At 48.2% G+C, this 24,727-nt stretch overlaps 1 protein-coding gene across 9 annotated transcripts in view; it reads right to left on the reverse strand.

Annotated features, from left to right (window-relative positions):
* The window catches only part of AGAP1 (ArfGAP with GTPase domain, ankyrin repeat and PH domain 1), a 524,731-nt gene that overhangs the window by 262,825 nt on the left and 237,179 nt on the right, over nucleotides 1-24,727 (reverse strand). For all 9 annotated transcript variants that reach the window (XM_035006807.1, XM_035006806.1, XM_035006805.1 and 6 more), the window contains 2 exons: nucleotides 7,721-7,848; nucleotides 6,411-6,566 (listed from right to left, as the gene is read on the reverse strand). In XM_035006807.1, coding sequence (XP_034862698.1) covers nucleotides 6,411-6,566; nucleotides 7,721-7,848 — 284 coding nt within the window. The remainder of the gene's footprint in view (nucleotides 1-6,410; nucleotides 6,567-7,720; nucleotides 7,849-24,727) is intronic.

Genomic DNA, 24,727 nt, shown 5'->3' on the forward strand with positions numbered 1-24,727 from the left:
AGTACTTCGTTCCACTGACCCATCGTTTTACGGAGAATTCTCTAAACTTTCCCCCCTGCTTTTCCTCCGCAAAATTACCTTTTAGTTCTTTTTTTTACAGAGCTCAAAATTCAATCACTAGAAACCAATGGACCATATAGGAAAGTAACGCCCAACAGGAAAGCGCATTCTCAGGCTGCAGCTAATCCAGCCGAGGAGAAAAGGCCTCTTTGCGGCTTGTTGGGGAAACCTACCCCATAAAGGTGTATGTTGAGTTAACGTCTAAAGGATTTTTAAATTCTATGATGACGGAGAGGAGCAATTTAACCGTGCACTCTTCATTCGTATCAAGGTGCCGTGAACATTGTTTTTCTTTTTTTAAGTGCTTCTGGATGGTTAGAGTCAAACTAGTGTTAACCACACCACAAAAAAATAACAAAGGGGAAAAAAGTTGAAAAATCTCTTTTTTGACAACACAACAGTACTTGGGGGAAAATGAGCAGCTCCGTCTGCCAAGTTCGCAGAACAGTCTTCTAGGCAGTGTTGCTGACATTGTGTGACCTGCCCAGGGGCGGGCACGTGCCACCCAGGGAAGCCACGACCCAGAGCGCACGGCGACTTCAGGAAGCGGAAGGAGCACCCCAGCTCAGTCTCCATCTCTGGATGGCATGAGGAAGTGTGAGCACAGTGATTTTCTGACAGATTTATTTTATTATGAGAGAAAGATCTGAAACTCGTCCTCCTTAATAACTGTGCTGACAAGTGACAACTTCACTCCATTACTTTTCATTGGGAACATTACTCACGCAATATTGAAAATGGAGAAATATTTTCATGTGCTTTTCAAATCTGAGATGATATATGAAATGCACAGACGTCGTGGTGTCCAGTGCTGCAGTGAAGAGCTAATGAAATCCAGTTTCAAAGGGGTGTGAGACGGAGCAGCCGGTTTTTCTTTTTTTTTTTTAATATTAAAAGGGGCAGCGTCACCGGGTGTGAGAGAGAAAAGTCCCCATGATGTAAACTCAGATGTGGCACTTCAAGGAGCACGTATGCTCATTAGGCACCAGGCCCCTTTGATGAGTGTGAGAGCCAACACTTACTGAACACCTACTATGTGTCAGGCACTGTGCACTTTTTTTCTTTAGGCGGCAGAAAAGCCTGGAACGAGGTAATGGGAAATGAAAAAGCAACAAACCGAAAGTTGCAGAAAAATGTAAGGCAGAGTTTGTCCGTCTGGGCTGGGAGGAAATGGGAGGGACTGATTCCTTGTCATGAATTTCAGCTATAGGGTAGGGGCTCACTTTTCTCTTTAATTAATTCTTTAATTAATAATGTTCAGTCAGAGCTACGCAATAGCCCTCAATTCTCTTTTTGCCATATCTTACTGCAAATGGGCACCTGAGGTTTCCTTTTGTAAAAGAAGACTCAAGCCTCCCAATACTATAAAAAAAAAATTTTTTTTAATTAACACAGATCATTAATAGGACTGTGGGAATTTGATGAATTCCAAATTTCCCAAATTTGAAAATCCACCTTCATTATGCTCTGTTAACCAGAATAATTAACAAAACAAACATAAAAAAATGAACATCTTCCTCAAGGCAGCACATCTGTCCCCCAGTCCCTCTGTTCTCTGAGCAGGACTCCCAGATTCCAGGGGAACAGGCTGCCGGAGAGCCCACCTCTGTCTGTCCACACACGCTGCCTGAAAGTTAGGAAGACTTCACCGCCCAAGTGGCACAGAAATTCCCTGACGACTCTAAGGTTGGACCAGCTGCTGGGCAGAGGCCTGCCACACCCCCGCCCCTCGATTACTTCTCCCCGCGCCCCAGGCTGCGGTGCCCAACAACCGCACCGAGACAAACCCCTGGACAGGAAACGCCGCGGCACGCAGGGATCTGCAGTGGGGTCTCCCGAGTCTTCCGGCAGCCCGGAGACCGCATCGCCCATGGCACATGCCACGGCTCTGCTGAAACCGCTCCGTGGAATCCTCCCGCACGCAGTGGCGCTGGGCGGCAGCTGCGTGGGGCACAAGTGACAGTGCGCGGGGACCAGCCAGACGCGCGCGACTGGAAGCTACAAGGGTGGACCACGCTCAGCGCAGGGGTCAGCGGCGAGCCAGGGGAGAGACGGCGACCCTCGCCAGCCCCGGATACGGAAGAAAGAACGGTTAAAGTCAGCCTCGTTATCACCTCCTCCTTTGCACGAATGTTTGCCTTCTCCCACGTGACACAAGAAGCCACGGAGGGACACATCGTCAACTACCTGCGTATGGGGGCAGGAAGCCACGCTGCCAGGAGCCCACACTATCACACAGAAGCCTGCCTTCCCCCTTCAACCCCCGGCGAGCCTTCGACTTGGACACCCTGTGGCAGGACCCGCGCTCTCCTCCACAACAGACAAAACACAGACGGTGCGGTGCATACCATCAGCTTTGCTGCCTTGTCTTTACGGTGGGCTTCTAGGGCTCTTTGCACAGGGTGCTTACTGGGTATGCTTGGCTCTGTCTACTGGGATTGGCGGGCATGACGGGGGGGAGCTTCTCAAAGGATCATGTAAATGACACTGCTTTTTAAAGTCTGAAAAGAAGGCGGTGCCCAGTGACTAGAGTAAGCTTAAGATGGGCAGATGGATGACAAACACCAAATTCAAGGTGATACTGATCCTCAGGCAGGGAGCCGGGCAGGGGAGGGGGGGTGCCTATGTTTAGGAGGCACACCTGGAGGGCTTCGACTTTTACCCAAGATGTGTTATTTCTTAGCAGCAGCAGCTGCTGCGGCAAAATGCGTGCGTTTGATGAGCCCCATGTAAGTACGTGCCTGTGTTTTTTATTCCTGTCTCTTCATGAAAATATTTTCTAACAAAACCATTTAACCACGTGTACATTAGGACAACTACACTAAATTAACTGTCCTAAGAACCCACACTACAAAACCAAAAAGGATGTAGCTTTTTAATACTTCTTTTCTCAAAACAATGATTTTTTTCAAAGAAATGAGCAAAATAAGATAGAATTTAGATTTTGATTAATTCCTACTGCAAACAGAACATAATTTGCTACTACGGGAGCAATCTGAAGTTTAGTCTAATTTGTGAAGAGTGCATGTGATTTTTGTCTAAAAATGTGCACATATGCAAATAAACATCTGGGACTGCAAAACGTGAGCCCAGAATGGTACATTACAGGTCTATTTTATAAAACTTATAAGTGCAGTATTTGAAAAATGATGTGTGTACTACTTAATTAACTCTGGCCTCTTTATGACGGTCTAATAAATAAGGTGGATAGTGCTCCTTCATCTGGGTGTTACAGTCCCAGTCTGCATGGATTTTTTACTAAGATTGTTCGGCCTAGAGCACATCTGTCCTCCTACTAGACGCTTTTGAATAAATACACGTTTCCCCAATTTAAGCCAATAATTACCAACAATTGCCAGGGATGAAGAGTCGACGAATTTTACATATTTAAGAATAGGAGCAAACTGGAAATAATGAGAATTTAGTTTCTTAATTGCTACAATCTCAAAACTAATTTGCCTCTTCTCATTCCTTGGATGACACTGACATCTAGTGGAGTTCCTATTTCTAAGATCTTGAACTTAAAAATACCCACACGTCACCATCAACATCACCACCGTTTTGTTCAACGTCAAGCCCAGCAGTGATCCACATTTGGGTCCCGCCCCGGGATTTTAGCCTTCTTCCTTAAATGCCATGATGCAAACCCACTGTAGTGTTTGCTTCTTTCATAGCCCCAAATTTCTATTCCCTTTAAGAACGGCTGCACGGCTGGGCTCAATTCTAAAATGCTTTACTCTCAAGCTGTTTTCCAACATTGAAAGAGAAAGAGAGTAAGCAGTGAGAATGCACATGTTCACGGGGAGGTTTTTGCATTATTAGACACATTAATCACATAATTAATGGGGATTTTCAGTGACCGTAAGGATGAGTTTTTATTGGCTCCGCACCTACCCCGCCCGGCCCGGGCTACTGGGGGTCCCGGGCTCTTCTCGGATGCCTGCCCGCCACACACGCACCCATGCTCGGCCTGGAGAAGCCGGGGGGAGGGGAGGCCCTTATGCCTCACTTCCATCCTCTTGCCCCTCCTTCTTCTCCAAAACACTTTGTCTTGAATATGGGTTGACTCTGGTAAGAACTACTCCTGACAAACAAGAAAACGTCTCCACAGACAGCAGTGGGGAGATATTGATTAACAGAGTTACTATTATTTTTGATTCTTCTTGCCTTAAAGTTTCTCCTTGGTATGCAACCTGGGTTGTCATGGTTACCTAGTGGGCAGGGTCCAGGATAATGTTTTCTGGCACATTCCAATTCCAGAGCCACTTTATAAAGAGTAGGAATGGCTATGTGCTACAGCTCTTTCCAAACAGCCCTATTTTTAAAGAGACTTCCTGGCTTCTCACCTCTTCCTCAGAATAGAAACCAAAGCTGATGACCAGTACATGCGGCCCTGGCAGGTGTGGTGAGCCTGCACGTTCTCTCTCCCTGCCAGGCCCTAACGGGTGTGGCAAAGATAAAGGCGGCTCCTGGCCCATGTCGGGAGCCCTCCCTCCTCCCCAGGACGCTGGCGTCCTGCTCACCGCCAACCATCTCCGCGCCTCCGCGAGTCAGTTCCCCAGGTCGGCGAGTCACGAGTGAGCTTGCAGCCCGTTCTGTGGGTCACGCCGGCCCAGCCGCAAGGCCCGGCCTGGGTGCACACAAGCGCGGCCAGTGTTGGGCGAGCTGGGAGCTGTTGCTACTCTTGGTGTGTGAATCATTTCACAAGAAAGCCTCTTACATCAGGTACCAGTTTATAACCACATCACGCACTCCCCTGCGTTTTGTAGAAAGCTGAACACCTCCCTCCCAGTGGGTCACACGGTCCTACAACTGCTTTTGCTTATTAGCACGGTCAGAAATCCTTTCCATGGTTGCAACGGTGGTGACACAAAATTGAAATCCATGCCACAAAGACCCTTCGCCCCCACGGGGGATTCTTCCAGCAGCACCACACAGAGAATGCTGCCATTTCCAGCCCAGAGAGGCTAAGCAACTTGGGGGCTGGGGGCTGGGTCTGGTCTGTCTGCTCTGCACCCCCAGCAGCAGCGTCCGTCTGACCCGACGTGGCAGAGGACAGTCAGCAAAGGAAAGGGACGGTCCGCAGGCAGCAGATCTTGGCAATTACGACTCTCCGGTGGGAAAACCGCCTCGAACACGGTAGGACCGGCGCGGGGCTCCACTGCGCTCGGCAGCCACATACCACCCCAGGGATGCCATCTCCAAATAAGGCAGCAGGTCAGCTGAGGCTCCCAGTCACCCCTGCAGAGCCCTCCCTTAGTTCAACACAGGAAATCCTGGACTCGTCTGCATCTGAGTCAGCGGTAATCACTCCAAAGTGGAAGTCCAATGGTTTAAAACGGGGCGCGACATAACTGTGCTGCATTGCTGACCTCAGCTTGTAGGGTACTTAGCGGCACCCCCGTTGCTACCCCTGACTCAACCTGGCTCCCAGCTGTAACAACTCAGAATTTCTCCAAAACTGCCAGGTGTCCCCAGGGAGCAAAAGCACTGGTTGAAAAGCAAATCCTTGTAATGCACAGGCCTGGGCTCAGGAGGGAAAACGTTCCTCTGAGGTCAAACGACTCCAGTCACAGGCCAGCAGTCCTGCCTGCAGCTCTGGGCTCAGCGCAGAGCGTCTTGTGGTTGATTAGTAATGTCTGCTGGGTGCACAGGAAGGGATGCGGTCAGAGCACTTTTGCCTCACTAGTTTAGGGGTTCTCTGCATCCCCAATTGCCCAGGGAGCTTTTAAAAACTACACATGCCTGGGGCCCATGTATAGATTCTGAGTTAATAAACCTAAGCCCAGGGAGAGGACCTACAGGTTTAAAATGCTCCATAAACGACTCTGAAGAAAAGTCCAGTGGAGAGCCCCGTGTCGAGGAGCGTCTGAGAAACACTGAAGGCTCCTGGTGCCAAGTCCACCCTCCCCCCTCTCCGTGATAAATCCTCAGGCGCCCCAGCCCGAGAAGAGGGGGGTCCGTGCACCGAAGCGGCTGATGCCTCCCATGGGGAGGGTTAGGGGCACACGTCTGGGAATTCTGGCACAGTTTTGTAATCTTGGACCCAGAGTAACAAGGCTGTCGCTAGAGACCGGGACAATCACGAGATAATAAATACCTTCGTAAGGCCCTCACTCTTCATTCTGACACACGTATCTGGACTCCCTGCGCACAGAGAAATTCACGTTTTCCTCAGTGCCCACACCTTTGCTTCTCAGAGTTTTGCTAGACTTCCACAGAAGTCAGGGCTATTCTCGTTAACTGAATCTGGATTCTACAAGTAACACTAAACCATCTGGCAATGAGTAGATGGACAGTGCCTGAAATTCTCCGAAATCACTCAGATTTCTTCCAGGGAAGACACTCACGGTGAAAAGGTTGGAGCGGCGCTTGGACTGCTTCCGGACAGGTGTTGGCGTGTTGGCAGTGGGAGGGACGTCGATTCGCAGCTCCTTCTGGCTGGTGCTTGGCGTCGATGGGACGGAGGAGGAGTAGTCGCTTAAGCTCCCGCCTCCGTTACTGGTCTGAAACGATGGAAAACCAAAGTTTTATTAACGATACACCCCAGGAACCTGATGCCACCACCTCTGCAGGGTCATAAGTGACAAGTTAGCAAGTCACACTGAAGAGAGGCCCGCAGGACAGGTCGGGTAGCTTCTCTGACTTGGCTAGTTGATTAGCTCAAGCAGAACATGGCCTCATTCTAGAACATACCAATCATCTTGTAAAGTTGACTTGAGAAAGAGAGGTCTCTCATTTGATTTAAAAATTGGGGGGAGGGAGTTAAAATGTAATTATGTTCTATTTCTTCTGAAAAATTCAGGGGTTGGCTGAACTAAATGGGCTCTCAGGCTCCCTCACGGCTCTAGATTGGATGCGGAAAGAGTGCTGTTTGTCTCAACAGAACCTAATGCACACTCTGAAAATCTGAATACTTTTGAAGACATTTAAAGGTTCACAGAAAATGAGATGCCTATAGGGGAGACATCCACATCCTTGCGTCTACCTTCACAGGCCCCTACCGGGAATGCCATCACTTACTGACCTCCCCAAGGAAAATGGAAGCGCCATACCAAACTGTCTTGCTGTAGCCTTTTAAAAAGTCCAATATAACGCCTGCCTGAGAAATGTTAATTAAAAACACACACTCAGGCAAACCAAGTCAATGGTTTCCTTAGCAGGCTGTGGGTTTGGTTCCTTAAAGTGACAATTATTTTGTTTGCTTCCAAGTAAATAATTTGCCAGACTGTGACTCTGGAAAGATGTAACCTAAGGGAGATGGTAATTATACTTGAGGGCTGCTACCGAATTTAAGCACACAGTGGGATTAGCCGCTGAGGTTTACCCACAACCATTCAACCCCTGAGCAGACCCGAACCAGGACCGACGCAGGGTAATATAAATCAACAGCAAAGACAGTGGTGCACACCTCGAGCCTCTGCCCAAACCGGCATGCCTCATAACCCAGGCAGCATGAAGACGGAAACGCTGAAGAATGATTCCCATAAAATCCACTTGGCTACAGCAGTTTCTCAAGGAAATGTGAAGTCAATTACCAACATGCTGTTATTTATAAAGTTGAAAAGAAAAAAAAAAGAGAGATCCAGCTTAGAACTGGCTGAGGGCACCCTTGGGAGCGGTCTGCCCCGGATCCGCCCTGCCGTTCCACCCCACGTACCTGGCTTATGTGAACGGCGGACACCTGGGCAGAACACACAGACGAGTGGCTGGGGGAGTTGGGCAGCGACTTGCAGGGCCCGATGGACAGCTGCTGCTTCTTCCTTGTGGCCACAATCTTCTGGGCAACTAGTGGACGGGAGACAAAAGGGATCCATGTGAGGCTGGTTCCAAACACAGGGAATGTGGCAGAGACTGCTAGCTGTCCCCGCGGTCCACTACTCCCTTCCTCCACAGTAACAGAGCTCCTGACTCTGGGCTGGGCACAGGACCACCAGAATAAACATGGCATTTCCCGGAGCCGCCTCCACCTTGTTCTCCTGCCCCCCGGCTAAGTGCGGCCATGCAGGCGAGCGCCGCCCGGGGGGATGCCAGTCGAGGGCTCACGTGGCAGTTTCCAGGAATCTTCCTGGAGAGGGCCCTTGGCCCATTTCTTCCTTCCACCTTTTCCTTTCTTGCTGCTGGAAAGGCACAGGTGTGAGCCACGCTCTGCAGCTGTGTTGGGGACAGAAGCCACACGGGGTGGGGCACACGCAGGAAGGAGCGGCCCTCCGGCTCCACCAATGGCCTCCGCAGCCCTGCCCAGACCACCTCAGAAGCCTTGACCATCAAACAAAACAAAAATACACACCTGTCCTGTTCAAATTATTCTAACGTTATGATTTTTTCCAGTTACTTGCAGCAAAAATAATCTGAAATGAGATAGGGTAATTTACCCAACCCCCTCCCCCTTGAAAATCAAAAATCTATCTTTTGCACAGCCTAAAGAATTACTCTTAACTTTATAAGCTGCTGCATAGAATTATAGCCAAGGACATGTAATTATAACAAAGACTTTATTTAAATATATTACTACACACATTGGAAGTTTATCTTAATCAATACAAATCTAAATTCAACCAGCCATAACTTCTCTTGGCAAATGGGCTCGCTGATAAAGCACGCTGCATTTAATTGGAAAGGAAGTCCACAATAAGAAAACTCTTCCCACACCAATAGGTGTCACTGCAGAAGGACTGCAGCTTTTGTCTGAAGAGATGTGTGTCTCTGGGGACCAGCTGTAATGAAGTTCAACAGTATTCAATCCTTGTCTTGGTCCCGAGAGCCGCTATTTTAAAGACGTCGTGCAAAGAACACACCGTTGTCCCCAGTGATAGGCCCTAACACAGAGGCAGTGCACACAATGTCCGCAGTTTCTTTTCCAAATGAACAAAATTTTAATAGGGAACCGGTCTGTCCACAGCTTATGGCTTTCCTATAAATGAATGATCATGTAAATATGATGAAGCGAAAATGCAGGATGTAAAAAATGGCTCTCAGAGATGAAGCGGCAGCTTCATTAGTTACATCCCGCCTCCAATGGGCCTCTGATCCTGAAAGGATGATATCAATTAATTTATCTTCCCGCAGTGTATTGATCACAAGCTTCATCAGCTAATCATGTTTAAATTACAGAGGAATATCGCAGCATTCTGTCATTTCAAAACCACTGGCGTATCGATCTGGGGTCTTTGAAGACGTATATTAGAACATTTTAAAAATCATTATGTGAACTCAGAAATAAAATCTAAGCTCAGATTCCAACAGCTGCAAAACATGGGCCATGCAGGCGAAGTGAAATCCGAAGACCAAAGTCACGACTGTGGGGGTGACTGCCAATGTACTTCTTCTTTTTATTGAGGGGAGGGAGCGAAATGGGGTTTCTGATGATCAACGCAGAGGCATTTTTGTTTTACTCCCAGCCTCAGAGCTGCTATTCTGCTGGATGACCAGGCTCACTAGAGTCCTCAAGCTTGCAGAGAGCACCAAGAGCCAGAATGGAACACGGCCAGGCTGTTCGGAGAGTTCTGCAGAAACATCTATAGATGTTTTCTACACGAAGGGGAGACTTGAGAAACTTTCTAGGACAAGTCAAATGTGTTATAAAATCCTCATTTTATGAAATTCCAAGTGCAAGTGAGCATTCCACCTCTCCTGGTCGGAGGCTGGAGGGAGTGAGCTCATGGCCAAAGAGAACGATTTTACAGTGAGGCTTCTCCCTGAGCGACAAACAGCTGTATGAAGCATGAGCCGCACATTAAGTACTAAAATTCTAATTGTTCTACCACATTAATTACATAAACCGAAGTGACAATTTCTAAGAACTGTAGCATCTTGCTTTTACTTTATTAGAACTTTTATTCATGTTTGTTCCATTTTCCCATCTCCCCCATAATTTTTGTCTTCCTGACTCGATAAACAATTGGCAAAAGAAAATAATTTACAAATATTTTGTTCTAAAATACATAGACTGCTGGGCTCTGCGCTGGGCATGGAGTCTGCTTAAGAGTCTCTCCCTCCCCCTCTGCCACTCACCCCACTCACATTTTCTCTCTCTCTCTCAAATAAAATAAATAAATAAATACATCTTAAAAACAAAACAAAACATAGACTGCTTTAGAGCCATAGGATAACCCATAAAAGTAGGGGAAAACTTAATGATGAGCAATGAAAGCATGTGACTCAAGAATAAGAACAGCAAGAGGGGAAAGGGAAGACGAAGTGATTGTCTTATAAGGTGTGGCCATCCTCCCCACCAGAGTGAAAAACAGTGTCTCCCCTCCAGTTAACTGCTGCTGTTGTTACTTGCTGAATGCCCCAAGGATGTGACCTGAGGGCTGGCATCTGTGTGCCTCACTTTAACACCTTCCAAGATGAATCGTTCAGGTGTGCAAAGGCTAGAATGACCACTGCCTGCTAAGATGGTGCCATGGTCCATCCCTCGGATGACCCTGTTAAAGCCAGGGTGAATTCAAAGGAGCCAGCCCCCAGGATAGCTAGAATGGATGGATGGATGGATGGATGGATACAGGGATGGATGGATGGAGGAAGGGATGGATGGAGGGAGGGAGGGAGGGATGGAGGGAGGGATGGAGGGAGGGAGGGAGGGATGGAGGGAGGGAGGGAGGGAGGGAGGGAAGGATGGGCGGATGGACGGATGGACAGAGGGATGGATAGATGGATGGAGGGAGGGATGGATGGAGGGATGGATGGATGAAGGGAGGGAGGGAGGGAGGGAGCGATGGAGGGAGGGAGGGAGGGAGGGAGGGAGGGAGGGAGGGACAAATGGAGGGACGGATGGATGAGTCTCCCCCCCCACAACAACTTGCAGGCAGTGGGATGTCAGAGGGAGGCACTGCTCTCCTGAACTAAAATCATTAACTACTCATGATGTTTACAACACTGAAATGTTAACAAGATTTAAAACATGTATTACCCCAGATTATAGTGGTTGGGCAATTTTTAACTATCGAGTTCTTATCTACATTTGCTCATTCAACAAGTAAAATATCTTACATGTTTTAAATAAATACATGGATGTAAATAAATGAATAACACACAATCACTTGAGCTGAGAATCTGGAATCGTTATCACTGGGAGGTGCTGTTTTCTCAATTTTGGTGACATGAGCTTCACCTAAGTCCTAAATAGTGTCACCACCATACAGTGAAACGTTCGCTCTTTCACCCAACACTGCTAACCAATTTCATTAGCATCCAGATATTTTGTACTAATGCTCCATGTTGTTTTAAAAGTCACTTCTTCCACAAAATGGGAAATTTTACTTGGATAACAGAAGATCTATCTACAATCAGGGCATAAGGGGCTTCTGGCGGCTGGTGGTGGCCCCTACTTGATGTGAGTGATGACTTTGGGATCATTTTTTAAACCAGTCTTAATTATACTTTCATATACGTATTTCCGTCCTTCCACTAAAAAGTTTATTCAAGAACTTCAGCAACAAGAAAAGTGAGTTGCACATTTCCTTTCTCCACGAATTTAAGATTTCCTATTGTAAATGGCCCCCTTTAATTAGTGATAAAAATAAGATTCTCCGATTGTCCCAAATAAGACTTCATCAAACCCTGGCATGATGCCCAATTTCTGCTCTATTTTTTAAATCATTCACGCTGAACAAGAAGAACAACGTCTGGTGACAGTGGGAGTCAGGCCTGCCTCCCCCCCCCCGTCCGTACCCTCCTTGTTGCGGCTACACCTGGACCACGGGCCACTCAGTCCCATCTGGTAACTCACTTTACCCGCACAGCTCCCGGTGCCACGGACGAGGTCGACAGAGCAGACCGGACTGGGATTCAGGTGCCGTCGGCATAGCTCTGCCATGGGGATAGCCACACCACGTGGCAACGGAACAGATCTCCCCACCAGCCTCCCCACAAGCTTCTACCTCTTCCAGAACAGGGACCATGTATCCTTTTGCTTTGTACCCTCACTCTCTCCACGATCTTCACGTTCTCTTTGGGTAACAGGTTAAGAGAGCCAGGGTGGTGACCGGCACCCAGGAGATGCTCGGCCAACGCTGCTTCGGTCAAGCTGTTGGCCAACCTCCATTTCCAGTGGGTCCCAGGAGGGACTCTCTGGACTGTTCCTCCATTCTCCTGACCACTGCAACCTGGCTCCATCGCCAGCCCCGGGCGGAAGCTGCCACTGCCCAGGCCACCATCTAACTTGACCTCTGGGCAGCATCTGGCATCGCTGATGGTTCCTTCCTTTCCTAACTCATCCATCCGTCCGTGACACCGACTTCTGGTTTGCCTCCTCTAGTTGGAACGTCTGGTCCTCAGCCTCCTTCACTGGCTCTTTACGTGTGGGTGCTTCCAGACGGCCCTCCTCAGCTTCCCTTTACCTCCATGCCCTCCACCTGGGCAGTCTCCTCCTCCCCAATGCCAATGGCTCCCAGATCTCTAGGGCAGCCTTGCTCTGAAGACTCTTTCATTCTAGAACCACGTATCTCCCCCCGGGAAGTACTTCAGAGTCCACGTGGCCCAAGCTGAGGCTTACCCTTCTGCCACCGAACTCCATGACTGGACCCCCACCAGGGATGGCCAGAGGGGACATGACAGATGACTGATCCTACCACCAGAATCTCAAATTCTTCTGCACGGCCACTGCCTTGGTCCAAGACCTCATTCTTCCATGGCTGGTTACTGAAACAGCTTCAAAGCAATCCCGTTCACCGCAGCCCCCAAAACCCAGTCCACTGCAGGCCAATCTTACCATGGCTCTGTTCTGCTTACAGCTCAGCAGCTGCCAGCAGACAGACAACGCACCTGAAATTCCGTAGCGACATGGACCGTCCACTCCTATTATTTCCTTCCACAAAGAGAGACTCCCACTGCCCGAACACTCCTGCCTCTTTACAAGCCCCCCCTGCAAAGGTGCCAGACCCCACGGGGGACCCCACAGGGAGAAGGGATTTCCATCCGGCAACAGGCTGTCCCTTCTCAACCCTGCAATCTGGGGGCCAGTGTGCTTGGAGCTCAGGGGAGGAGTGGGGGACTCCTGCGCTGCCTGGAACCTGGTGGCAAGACCCTCTGACTCTGGTTTCCCCAGAAGGAAGCCCAGATAAGCTTTATTCTCCAGTACAGATTTACCAACAGAAAGCAGTAATTTGATCTTCCAGGGGCCCAAGCGTCTCATTTCTTAGTCGGTTCAGAACCCCAGGGAGGACAAGGATCCCTTCCAAACCCAACGCTGCTGCCTCCCCAGCCTCACGGCCAGGCCACACACAGCTCGCCACAGACGTCAGGAGGCGCTGTCGCCCGGAAGCCCGGGGCGCGTTGTCACGGCCATCCAGAGCACGCCCCCTCCTCCTCCCATCCCTTCTCAGAAGCCACACCCGGATACCACCTCCCCTCACAGTCCAGATCCTCAGCGGAGGCCCCGCACCCCCAGGACTCCTCCGTGCGGCTACCGCGGAGTCTCCCCACGCCGGGCCGGGACACACACGCGCACGCACGCGCACGCGGCCGGGGCCGTGGTGAAGGGCTGCGGCTCTGGATCCCTAGCACCTGGCGAGCGGGAATCACTCAGTAGGCAACAATGTAACAAGTACCCCCAGCCCCACGTGAGACAGTTCCCGGCGGGCCTGGCCTCCCACTCTCCTGCACAAAGACGCCGGGGGCCAGCGGCTGCCTTTGAGTTCTGTTTACACGGCACCACCCGGCTTCTGCAACATCCAAAATTAGGCTTTTGTATTTCATTAAGGATGATAACATTTTTGGCAGAGTCCAATAAATGTTAGTAAATTTAATCAGTGAAGTATCTTCTCTGGTTTAAATGATCTGCTTGAATTAATCAATTAACAAGAACTTCAGATGTGGCAGCTGGGAGGCAGCAAAGACAGGGACAGAAGCAGGGAAAGAGGAGGGGAGGAGGACCTGGTCACCGAGCTCCCACCCCAGCCGCGGGATCCTCTTCACCCCACACCAGGGGCTCCAATGTTTCCACCGGAGATCGCGGGGCCACCGATGGAACGGCTCAACTGCTCCCTGGGCCGCCCTCCTCCCCAGTCCCTCCTTCACTCCCGATTAGCTCAGACGCCCTGACGGGTCCTGGGTGACCAGGCTCCGAGGTGGCCTGTCCCTTCAGCTCCCCTCACCCCAACTCAACGCACAGCGCAAGAGAGGTAACTAGCCGACGGATTCTGCCGTGTTTTGCTATTCAATATTCCACGTTATTACATCCTTTCCACGGTCAACTTCCTCTACCTCAGCACAGCCTCTTCTGGAGTCAGTGGGGTTCTGAGCTGAGCCCTGCACACTCAGGCTGCGCTGGGGGGCAGAGGCCTGGCAGGGAGCGGGGAGAAGCCAAGGACGGCGCCCTGAAAGCACACTGATCTGACACTGAAGAGCCGCAATTAGATGCCAAGTGGACGTTTGGTGTAAACGGAGCCAAATTTGAGGAAGATGATTCTTTAGCTGCTGCGGGAAGCTGTATGCAGCAGACTGAGGCCGATAACGGGGGGGGTGGGGGGGGGGAAGGGAGATGAAAGGATGGAAAGCCCAGTCTGAGTAAGCGAGAGAGACAGGAATTTAAGTATGAATAAATCTAATAAAATAGTACTGAACATGTTTACAACAGACCCACTTGTAAAAACCAACTAGCATGAGCCTCTAATTTTACTCCACAGAAGTATCTTAAAAGCATGGACTGAGGAGGAGGCTGTGGCCCGGTCACCGGTCTCTGGTTGCCCCCGAAGGTACTGGCCGGGCGCCTCTCACAGAACGGCCCTTCCACTGGAACTACGGGGAGAAATCCCATAAATAACGGAAGCCACCAGGGGTTGTAAATCTTCCAGTAACAAATAGAAGATCTTCTAACGTCTCAACTCAGTTTTAAATTACAGTTCAGTGATCATTAAACTATCTTACTAATTAAGAAATTAATTACCAAATTATCTATGTAGTTCTGAATTTGTGACTTCGTGAGGAATGAAAAGAAATCCGAGGTGGCACTTTCCTCACGGTGAGCAGCTCAGTGAGCTGGTGTGAATGGAGGCGCATTCGGCACTGCTGGAACCCCTACCCCACCTCTTAGATTTGTTCTCATATTATCTCAGTTTTGAGTAGAGAGGGAGCTATGCCAGAAAAATAAGTAAAATAAAAAAGAGAGAGGGAGAGAGAGGAGGGCAGTGAGGAGAGGTGCGCTCAGAAAGGTCTCTCGGGGTCATCTGGCGCTTGATGGCGTTAGTGAACCGGAGGGTCTACCATGTCCCACACACCTGTGGGGACCCTGCCGACTGGAAAATACAGTTTGCTCATCTTCTAAGACGATGGGTCAATTCCAGGGAGCTCCAAGCCATTCTGGAAATGCTAGATACCAAGCTTTATTTACCTTCCTGGGACCGACGTGGGCCTGACACTCAGCAAGTCCTGGCCAGCGGGGCACACGAGTGACCAGATGAATCTGCAGTGCGGACGGGGGAGGTTTTGAGAGAAGGCAGTGGGAGAGGCAGCTTAAAAGGGCAACTGGAAACCCATTTTTAAGGATCTCGTATGCAAAGAGGGGTGGCCAGCCTGGGCTTGATCCTTGAGGCAATAGGGGCCAGCAAAACTACTCAGGGACTGGTGTGACAAGACCTAGGCTTCAGAAGGACACCTGGTGTGGCATGGGAGCTGCAGGTCCTCTCCATCTGGACGGGGAGAGAGCGTGGTGGGGCGTTGTACCAGAGCCCCTGTGGCCTGGCTCACGGCTTGGAGAAGCGCATGGACCTTTTGAGACTCATCTCTAGAACTGCTGTTGCCCGCCTTCGTACCTGACGAATATTCCACAGGGTAGAATTCTAGGCTGACCATGCATCACTGTACGATTCAAAGTGACCAGAAGGCATTCTTCTAAAGTGACTGAACCTGAGTGATGGGATTTAGATAAACCTCCACAGTTTAAAAACGTTCCAAGCAAATGTGGACACTTGAACTAGTCAAGTGTTCAAGTGCAGTTCCCAAAACCTGAGTATGTTGATCCTCTTGAGAAAGACAGCCTGGACCCTGTACCTGTTCTCCAGCTACCTTAGTCTTCCCAGCAGCATGGGTGACCCACAAGGAGAAGCTCCTGATCCCGGATCTAGCGAGGCTCTCACCTTCTCTGCCACCAGCTGTGACCTCACCCCATTGCTCTCCGAAGTGGACGTGTCCCACCCCAATCCCACTGTTCGCACCAACGCTACATTTATCGTTCTATAAACAGGCCTGCTCGTTTCCATAAACCACCATAAACCATAAACCACCAGAACAGTTTCCTAATTATGACAAATATTAATTAAAAAAAGGATGGTTGCACTGTAACTGAACAAGTCATAAAGATAACTTAGAGGTGGATACAAAGGCAATGTTCTATGCATCTGCTTTCTGTTTCATCAGTGAAAACCTGACAGGCTTTGGACAAGAATCAAGTGAGCCCTCAGGAGAGCGGGTTGGGGGTGGGGGGCGCAGGGAAATCCTTTGATGACTTACCTTACATGTACCTAAGCACAAACCATGACAATATTTCTATTATATTAAAAAAAAACACAAAAAAACACACCTCAAATCCAAAACAGGCCCTGGTTAAAAACCCAAGCTCACTTTTGTTTCTTCTGGGGACGCGCTCAAGTTTTCCATGAACTAATGAAGTCTGAATTCTTAATCTGAGCTCAGTTCTTGTCTGTATTCTTTTTATCTCGTTGTATTAAAACAAATTTATCTTCATTTATGTCGCAATTACCTATTAGGGTTGTTAATTTGCTGGAAATGAAGCTATTGTTTAATTGCTCCTATTAATCGGGGGATTTAAATGCCGACTGTAATAAACAGTTACCTTCAGGATGGAGCAAAGTCATGGCTGCTGACATTAATTTCAGAATAAAGGGAAGTTTCTACCATGTCCAAGGCAGCTGGGTTTCCCATTTCACATAAAGTGAAAGAATATAAAATTTAGAGAAACCCACGCTGAAATAAATATGGTCAATTTGATGTTTTTATACACACACCTAATTTTCACATAACCTTATTATCTGTGGCTGAGGGGGGCTGTCAAATCCTCCCGCAGGAAAAGCACACCTTTCTTTCAGGCGTCTCGTCACAACACTGCTGCCCCCTAAAGTCGAGTCCCAAGAGCAGCCGCCAACGAGAATGTGGGTCCCACAGTCGCTGAGGACACTGGGCTAGTGGGTGGCGGGAACCACAATGCTGACCGCTTGCTGGGTTCTAGGCTCCGAAGGACACAAGGTCCCCAGGTCCACAGAATGGCAAACATTCACGTCTCTGAAAAGTAAGGGTCTACATATCCCAACACCATACTGTCAAGTGTCCTTCAGCTGGCGCTGCCCACAGCCAGTCTGAGCACGGGGCTGCTGGGGCTCAAATCTGCTTCAACCAGCATCTCTCCCCTAGGAGGAAAGGAAGGCATTGCAAATGGCACGGCCTGGCGTCCCCCGCAGGACTGCATCTCAGGCTCCGGTCTGCCCCATGCGCCAAGAGGACAGGATGGTCAGTCCTGGACCTTCTGGGGGATCCTCCAGCCGCTCTGTCCTCCCCTCGCCACGTGCCATCTGGTCTTCCCCCGGCTCCACACTCACAGCCACGTTCTCTGCAGCTGACAGGCCCCACCAGCACCCTGTCCGAGACCTTCACCATGTCATCCCTCCTTACTGTGCAGGCTCTTGGCTGGTCTTCCTCTCTGTGCACTTCCCCAGTTTAAATCTCCTCCAGGTCTGCACTATGCTCGGGGACACGAGGTGTATTCATCCAAGTCCCTCTCCAGCTGGAAGGACCTCTTCTGTCTCTGGCTGGCTGTCCAGGACAGGAGGTCTAGAACACACACCAGCACACCCAGTCTCTGGTGTAAATGTGAAGCTCAGTGCATGCCCGGAGAAGAGCGGGGCACCAGGCTGGGACAGGCTCGGGCTCCTGAAAGCTCCAACCACCCACAGTATACTTGTGCCTGCCGTGCTGCTTAAGGGCCCCCTGGCTCTCCAAACAGGAATGGGCACCGAGGACCTGAGTGGGGACTCTCCGGAGGAAACAGAGGGGAGGAAGGAGGCATCCCAGCTCTGTCCCCCCAACACAGGTGAGGCTGGGATAAAACCCACGAGAGGGTGCGGCACGGACACCAAGGGCCCCGAACACTCCTGGTCATGCCCGAGCGCTGCTCATTCTATGTCCACTATGTGGGGTTGGCCGCTTTTACCTTCCGTGTGTTGGGAAGGTGTCCGCACCAGCTTCATGGCATCCCTGCTCACTCCCTGCTTGTTCTTTCCTGATGTCATGGAGCGGCTGGTGTGTGCCAGGCAAGCCGCTGGGTAGGGGGAGATCGCGAGAAGCTGCTGTCCCAGCACAGCTTCTGCCCTCTGTCAGGGCGTCCCATGGAGGAGACAATTCAGGCAACTTCCCATGACGTTTGACTAGGGGGTCAGGAAGCAGTGCTCATTGGCCTAGAACCCCCGAGCCCCTCACTCCTCGTCACAGAATCCAGCAAGATGTTCTGGGCACCGGTGTGGCAGATCCGTGACCAGCTGTGGGAGCATGAATAGTTTTAAAGGAAGGCACGTGTTTATTGTAAAGGAAGCCATATGTTTACGGTGGAAACAAAGTCGGGATAATTCTCAAAAGGGAAATACTGAAAAATTACAAATCTTGCGGGAACACTGAAGAATCCTTAAAAGCAGGAAGCACTTGGAAAAGATGTCCAGGGATACATGAAACACGAGAAGTGTCATGCCCGTGGAGTGGGCAATGAGCAGTACACGATGCGCACACCTTCCAAGGAACTCGAGTCCGGCACGGGGCCTGCGCTCAGCTCTGAGCACATACAAGCCGGGGGGAGTGATATGCTGGGTGATAGGAGCTGGTCCCTCTGGCCGGTGTGGAGACCTGGACGGGGGCTGGGATGCCGGCTGGTCCCCTGGACCTACGCACAGAGGACGTCTCCTTCAGGAGCTCGCCAGCTCAGAAGTCAGAGCGCTTCGCTCTCGTCTTAATAGGCTGCCGTACGATGACAAGACCGGGCAGCGTTTCACTCAGTGTCCATGTAGCATCCAGTGTGATTATTTCACTTAATTGAATAAATAATCATTAAGTCGGCAGAGCTAGAAAGTAGCTAATGTGGGTTAGGTTAATCTAAAATGGAGAAAGATGTGCAGAAAGCGTAAATTAAAGACCTTGCAAAGAGGGACACTTTCCGGACTGGGTCACTAGGATACTCCCACCAAGACCCAGGTTAACATGGAGCTGAACACAGACCCTGAGTAGCGAACATTCCAAATGCTACAATTAAACCCCGTGCACATCCGTTCAGAAGGCCAAGAGATGATTAACTTTCTCCCTCACTTATTCTCAAGTTGGATGCAAATCAGTGTCTTTCAAGATGAGGCACGCGAATATCCCAATAAATTGGCAATACAACTTAGATGGCAGGCAGGATCTGAAAGATAAATGGCTTAAACAAAGAAGGGAAAAATGAGCCTGTCACTTCTTCTCAATTCATCAAGCTGTCTTGCGGAGAAAGTTGATGATTCCAGAGCAGAAATGTCTCTGACACCCCCTGAAGGTGAAAGCTCATCCTGGGATTCTTCCCTGTGCCTGGCGAGGCTCCGCGCCCTTCCTGCCTTGCCTGTGGACTCACCGTGTACGTCCGTTCTTGCTTAGAAGGTGAAATCCTGGGCCATGGAACGTACGAACCCAGCTCATGGGCTGGGGGGGGGGGGGGGGAGACAGACACGCTCCGCTCGGGGCAAGTGTGCAGAGCGCGGGGACCCCGCAGGACACACAATCCCACAAACAGAACTGACGGAATGATCTTCAAACATGCAAACGGGGAAGGTACCTCAAAAAAAATGACAGACGCACAAAACTGATTATGCTAAGTTATTCAGGCCAAAGAAATTGCACAAAAATTTAAAGCAGGATGAGATGAGGATCAGCGAGGAACAGACAGAAAGGGCCCAAAATAAGAAGATGGGTGAGCTGTCAGGTCCTAAAACCAGGGCACCGGGCATGGATACAGTGAGGTGCCATCACCGGGTTTCCTTGTTTTTAAAAGTTAACAGACTTTGATTAATATTGGTTTAGCCCAATTCATCGGGCCTAATTTGCTTCCTATTTGAAGATACACGTTTAAGGAAAAAAGGAGCTTAGAAATGTGTCTAATCTCCCCGTTTGCCACAAGCACATTCTCCTTCAGAGATCCTGTAACTTTCGAGAAAAATGGACTTATCTATCACAACGGAAGCTGTTTTCCTATTTCCAGAAATAATTACCCTTACAACAATCTCCATAAAAAAGACATTTCCCTCTTAAAGTGGGAGAGAAGATGTCTTGGTTGGAACCGGAGAAAATTATTCCTCTCCCCCGGCTCCGTTAGTAATGAGCCAGTGGTGGTGGCCCCAGCACGAGAGGCCTTCCAGCAAGTGACAGTGACACACAGGCTGAATTATACAATGTAGTGTGATGCAATTAGGAAGAAGGATGACATGACAAAACAGATTTCCACTCGGTCTTCAGCGGGGCTCCGTGCATTAAGTCATTGTAACGCTCTCCCCGCCGCCCATCAATTATTATTATATAACCAGCACCACCACCCAGAAACCCACCCTTTCAAACACGCAAGATTCCTCTGGGCAAGTCTTGCCTTTTGTGATTATTAGGGCGACGTGAGGCATTGCAGTTACATGCATTCGAGGGCCCGAGTAAAGAAATGATGTAATAATTCTATTTCCTTAACGCAGAACTCTGAAGAATTCTTTTCCATAGACGATGGTTACTGAAGAGTTAAGTATATCATGTAGAGAAACTTCCGGTAAGTTTTTTTTTTTAACAAGAAATTAAGTTTATCAATTGCCATTGTAATTACTCACAGCACCTCAGGTAATTAAAAAGAATCTAAATCTAATTTTATTTACATTTAGAATACCGGAGGTCATCGCCGATCAAGATTTCACGTTTGTGACTAATAATGTTTAAGTGTTCATTAGAGTCCAGCGGAGAATACGGATTGATTTTGAATTTGTAATCTGCTGTGATTTAGTGACGGTGGGGAAGTCAAGCTCTCCCGATCTGTTATCGCCAGTTTCTATGAATTATGGAAATTCTTAAAAGAATCGTGCATGCATTTTAATTCCAGAAACCCTTATCTTAAAAAAAAAATTATAGCTCACAATAATAGTGCACCCCTCCACCTGGGAGTGGGAAAGCAGTTCACGTGAGATTTAGTTTCTCTGGACCCATTTTAATGTAAAATACCTACAATAATATTTTAAATGGAACAACTGTTTTGATTTTTCCTTCTAAATTTTTATAATGAAAATTTTTAAACCTGCACAAAAAATTGCAAGAAGGAGTGAGTGCCCACTGACACACCACCTAGGTTCCCCAACTGTAGCATGTTGTTGCGAGAACCGCTTTATCACATACCCATCCGTTGACCCATCCGTCTTATTTTTTGATGCATTTCTAATCCGCTGCAGACATCAGTTCCCTTCACCCGATGCATTTCAGCATGCGCATAATTAACTCATTAACTTTTCAAGGTTCTTTTTGAGATTAAATGTACATACCATAAAATGCAAAAATCTTAGCTGTACCGTTCCACTGGGAGTTTTGACAAGTCACAGAACGCATATCACCATGAAGATTCAGAAGTCTCCAGCCCCTGGGGGAGCTCCCTTGTGCCCCCCACCTCAAACAGTCCTTTGCTCTTCCCCAAATCCACCCTTCTGGGTTCTTTGGTCATCAGTTAGTTTTGCCTTTTATAGAACTTGACGTAAATGGAATCCTCCACTTGGTGGCTCTTCAATCAGAGTCATGTCTTATAGATACGTCCACAATCACAAGTTTGCAAACTAACTTCATCACTGGCACACCACGATACTAGAGTCCTAGGGGAGGGGCATAACCAAGTCTTTTTCTCATCCCAGTGAAACATGATAGTGCTTCATTGCCTTCCTCACAGGTTCCTAGAGAAGATGGGTGATGGTGAACATGACACCTAATTATCATCAACTTCTCTGGTCCTGCCAGGGATGAGAAAGGGACTAAGCACCCATATTTTTAGAAAAGCAAATTTATTTCTAAATTTGTTTGACCTCGGGTATATGCTGTAGATAAAAGGTTATAAAATGACCCTTTGGATCATAACTTCAACACCCCTTTATTTTCCTTTACTCAAAAGTACAGTGTTAGCCCACCCTCAGAACCCATCATCTTTCACTAACAACTCAGGAGTACTGTCCTGGATGACATCATGGTTCAAACTCACCAAAGAAAATGGCGTCAGAAAAACCCACGGTGGACACGTTGGAAGACAAGTCAGAGAATCACGGACTGAGTTCTCAGACAGCAACCAGCAGATCACAAAAAGTTATCCTCTGTATCCCAACAGTTTAAGAGGCTAACAGCTCACACGAGTGACGGGCACTCCCGGCTAACAGACGGTCAGCTCCCACCCGACCCTGTTCTGCTGCTGCAGGAGGTACAGATCCTACTCTGAAGGCCGCACGTGAAAGACACGCCTGAGCCCCAGCCTATCCCCAGCTTTATCTTAGGGTCAAAAAACTATGAAAGTTAAATCTGCAATACTGCGGCTTCCACACCATTTAAAGAGAAAGGAAGTGACTGTGACTTTTATTAAAGAAGGTAGATTCTCTCCCCGGGGTCTGAAGTTCTTCCACTGATCCTGCTACACGAGGCATTTTATCTAATAACAAGAAATATGTTTACAGACAAGCTTTTCGAGTGAAGCTTTTGGGAATTCATTTTAAGGGGAAGAAAACCTCAACATGGATAGGTAAAAAGAACTCATATGTGTGCTAGTTAATAACTCAGATCATTAACATCTATCTCAGGAATTAAGGAAATTAATTTAAAGGGAATGTTCTCTCTTCACTGCAGACACTCAAAACACACCTGTGAATGAGACATCTAAGTAAAAGACAAATTTCAGCCCCGGAAATTTAATACGTTAAATAACATGTGAAAGGAAGTTTAGAAAATCTGGGTATTTCGTATCTTTCTCCCAAAAAGGTAGAATGTAAATGAGAAAAGATATTAGTATTTGTCTTTGTCTTTAAAACAGATTTCTCTTTTGACGTGCAAAAACACACCAAAAAGAGGAGGGAAAACAGAAAGTGTACAGGAGCTAAAGCTGTCCTTCAAAGGTGTTACAGATGCACCCAACAGCGGCTTTGATTCAAGCGCTTATGAAACAGAAGATGACGCTCTCACCACTCTGCACCTTGACCCGGTGTCTGCCCACCACCCCGGGACTCTCCTGGGCGGCGGCTGGGCCCTCGGGGAAGAGCCAGTCCTGCTGTCCAGTCTCGTGCCTTCAAACATCAAATCTCATTGTACCCCTGGGTCTAAAAAGTAAGGAGAACATGGCAGTGGCCATGATTCACAACAGGTACCTTGGGGCCTCCCTGATCGTACAAAAGGAAGGCCAGAATGTGTCATAAATTAAAGGCATTCCATCAGAGAAAGAGACGTCTGATGAGAAGATTATTTTACATCCCACGGGCAAACTGGTGATGGGAACAGTAATTTGCTGGTTTTGTATTTTCCGAAGCTGCTGCCGTTGGCTATGCAAGGGGTCCCAAGGAGCTCTGGGTGCTACCTGTCCTAAGAGAGCTGGCAGGTGCCTGAAAACCATTAACGCGGGGACTAACAAGTGTCCACTGGGAAGATGTCTGCATTCGGAAAGCATGATTTAGTCTCCTCTAAAGACTCAACTCTGAATTTGAGACTTTCTGGCCTTTATAAGCATTTAGCTGTCATAACATCTATAACTCAGCCCAGAAAAGGCATCATAGAGCATTTATTATAAATCTTACAGAACATATAAGGCCCCTTTGCACTTTAATCATTTGCTAACAGTTACAATAAGATTGTATTAAAAATTTAAACTGCCCTACTTAAGCAATTTACCTTCAAACGGCCATTTCCAGGGAATGAATCCAAGGGATATGAATGTCGAACCCTTGGTCAGATTTATTGCGCCAAAGAGTATTTCTCCTGATACAGCTCTGATGAGTGAAGGCTAATGACTTTAGTTTTATTACTTTTTAAGCACTTAATGGGAAAATTTAGACATTTTCACAAGACTGAGCTTAAACAAGAATGGTGTATTTAAAAGTGGCAGGCAGGGAAAGCTCTATGAGATTACTTTGGACATCCCCAGATTTAATACAATCAGAAGAAATTTTAAGGCAATGACTAATAGCACAGACTTGCCTCCACCATTATTAGTATGGGCTTTTTTTTTTTTCCCTACCATCTTAAATGTTTCAGAGAATATCTAGCAAAGAGTTAGCCATAGAGAATTTTATTATTATACATGTAAAATTTTAAAGCCATTTAAAAAACTCCACAGTATTTAATTTTTTTTCCCACACTTATAACCACCTACCATAGGGAGGTCACAAAGGAAATGCCGTAATTTTCTCTGTGTAATTACCCACGCCCTGGCAAGAAGCAACTGTTTCTACCACCAACCATACTGTCAGCAGGAAAATTATCTTTAAAATGTTCGGAAGCACATCTAAAAGTTCTCCTTTACTTGAAGTAATTTTTCCCCCTAACTTAAAAGCCCACAGCTGTGATCCCTCAGATTTCAATTAATGCCGAGACAGGAATCCTATCAATCACCAAGGACTATAAATTTCTTATCTTTCTCATTAGCTACCCCGTTGCACAGCTT

The sequence above is a fragment of the Mirounga leonina genome, unplaced genomic scaffold (assembly GCF_011800145.1).
Source record: "Mirounga leonina isolate KUSES-001 unplaced genomic scaffold, KU_Mleo_1.0 Mir_151, whole genome shotgun sequence".
Taxonomy (NCBI): domain Eukaryota; kingdom Metazoa; phylum Chordata; class Mammalia; order Carnivora; family Phocidae; genus Mirounga; species Mirounga leonina.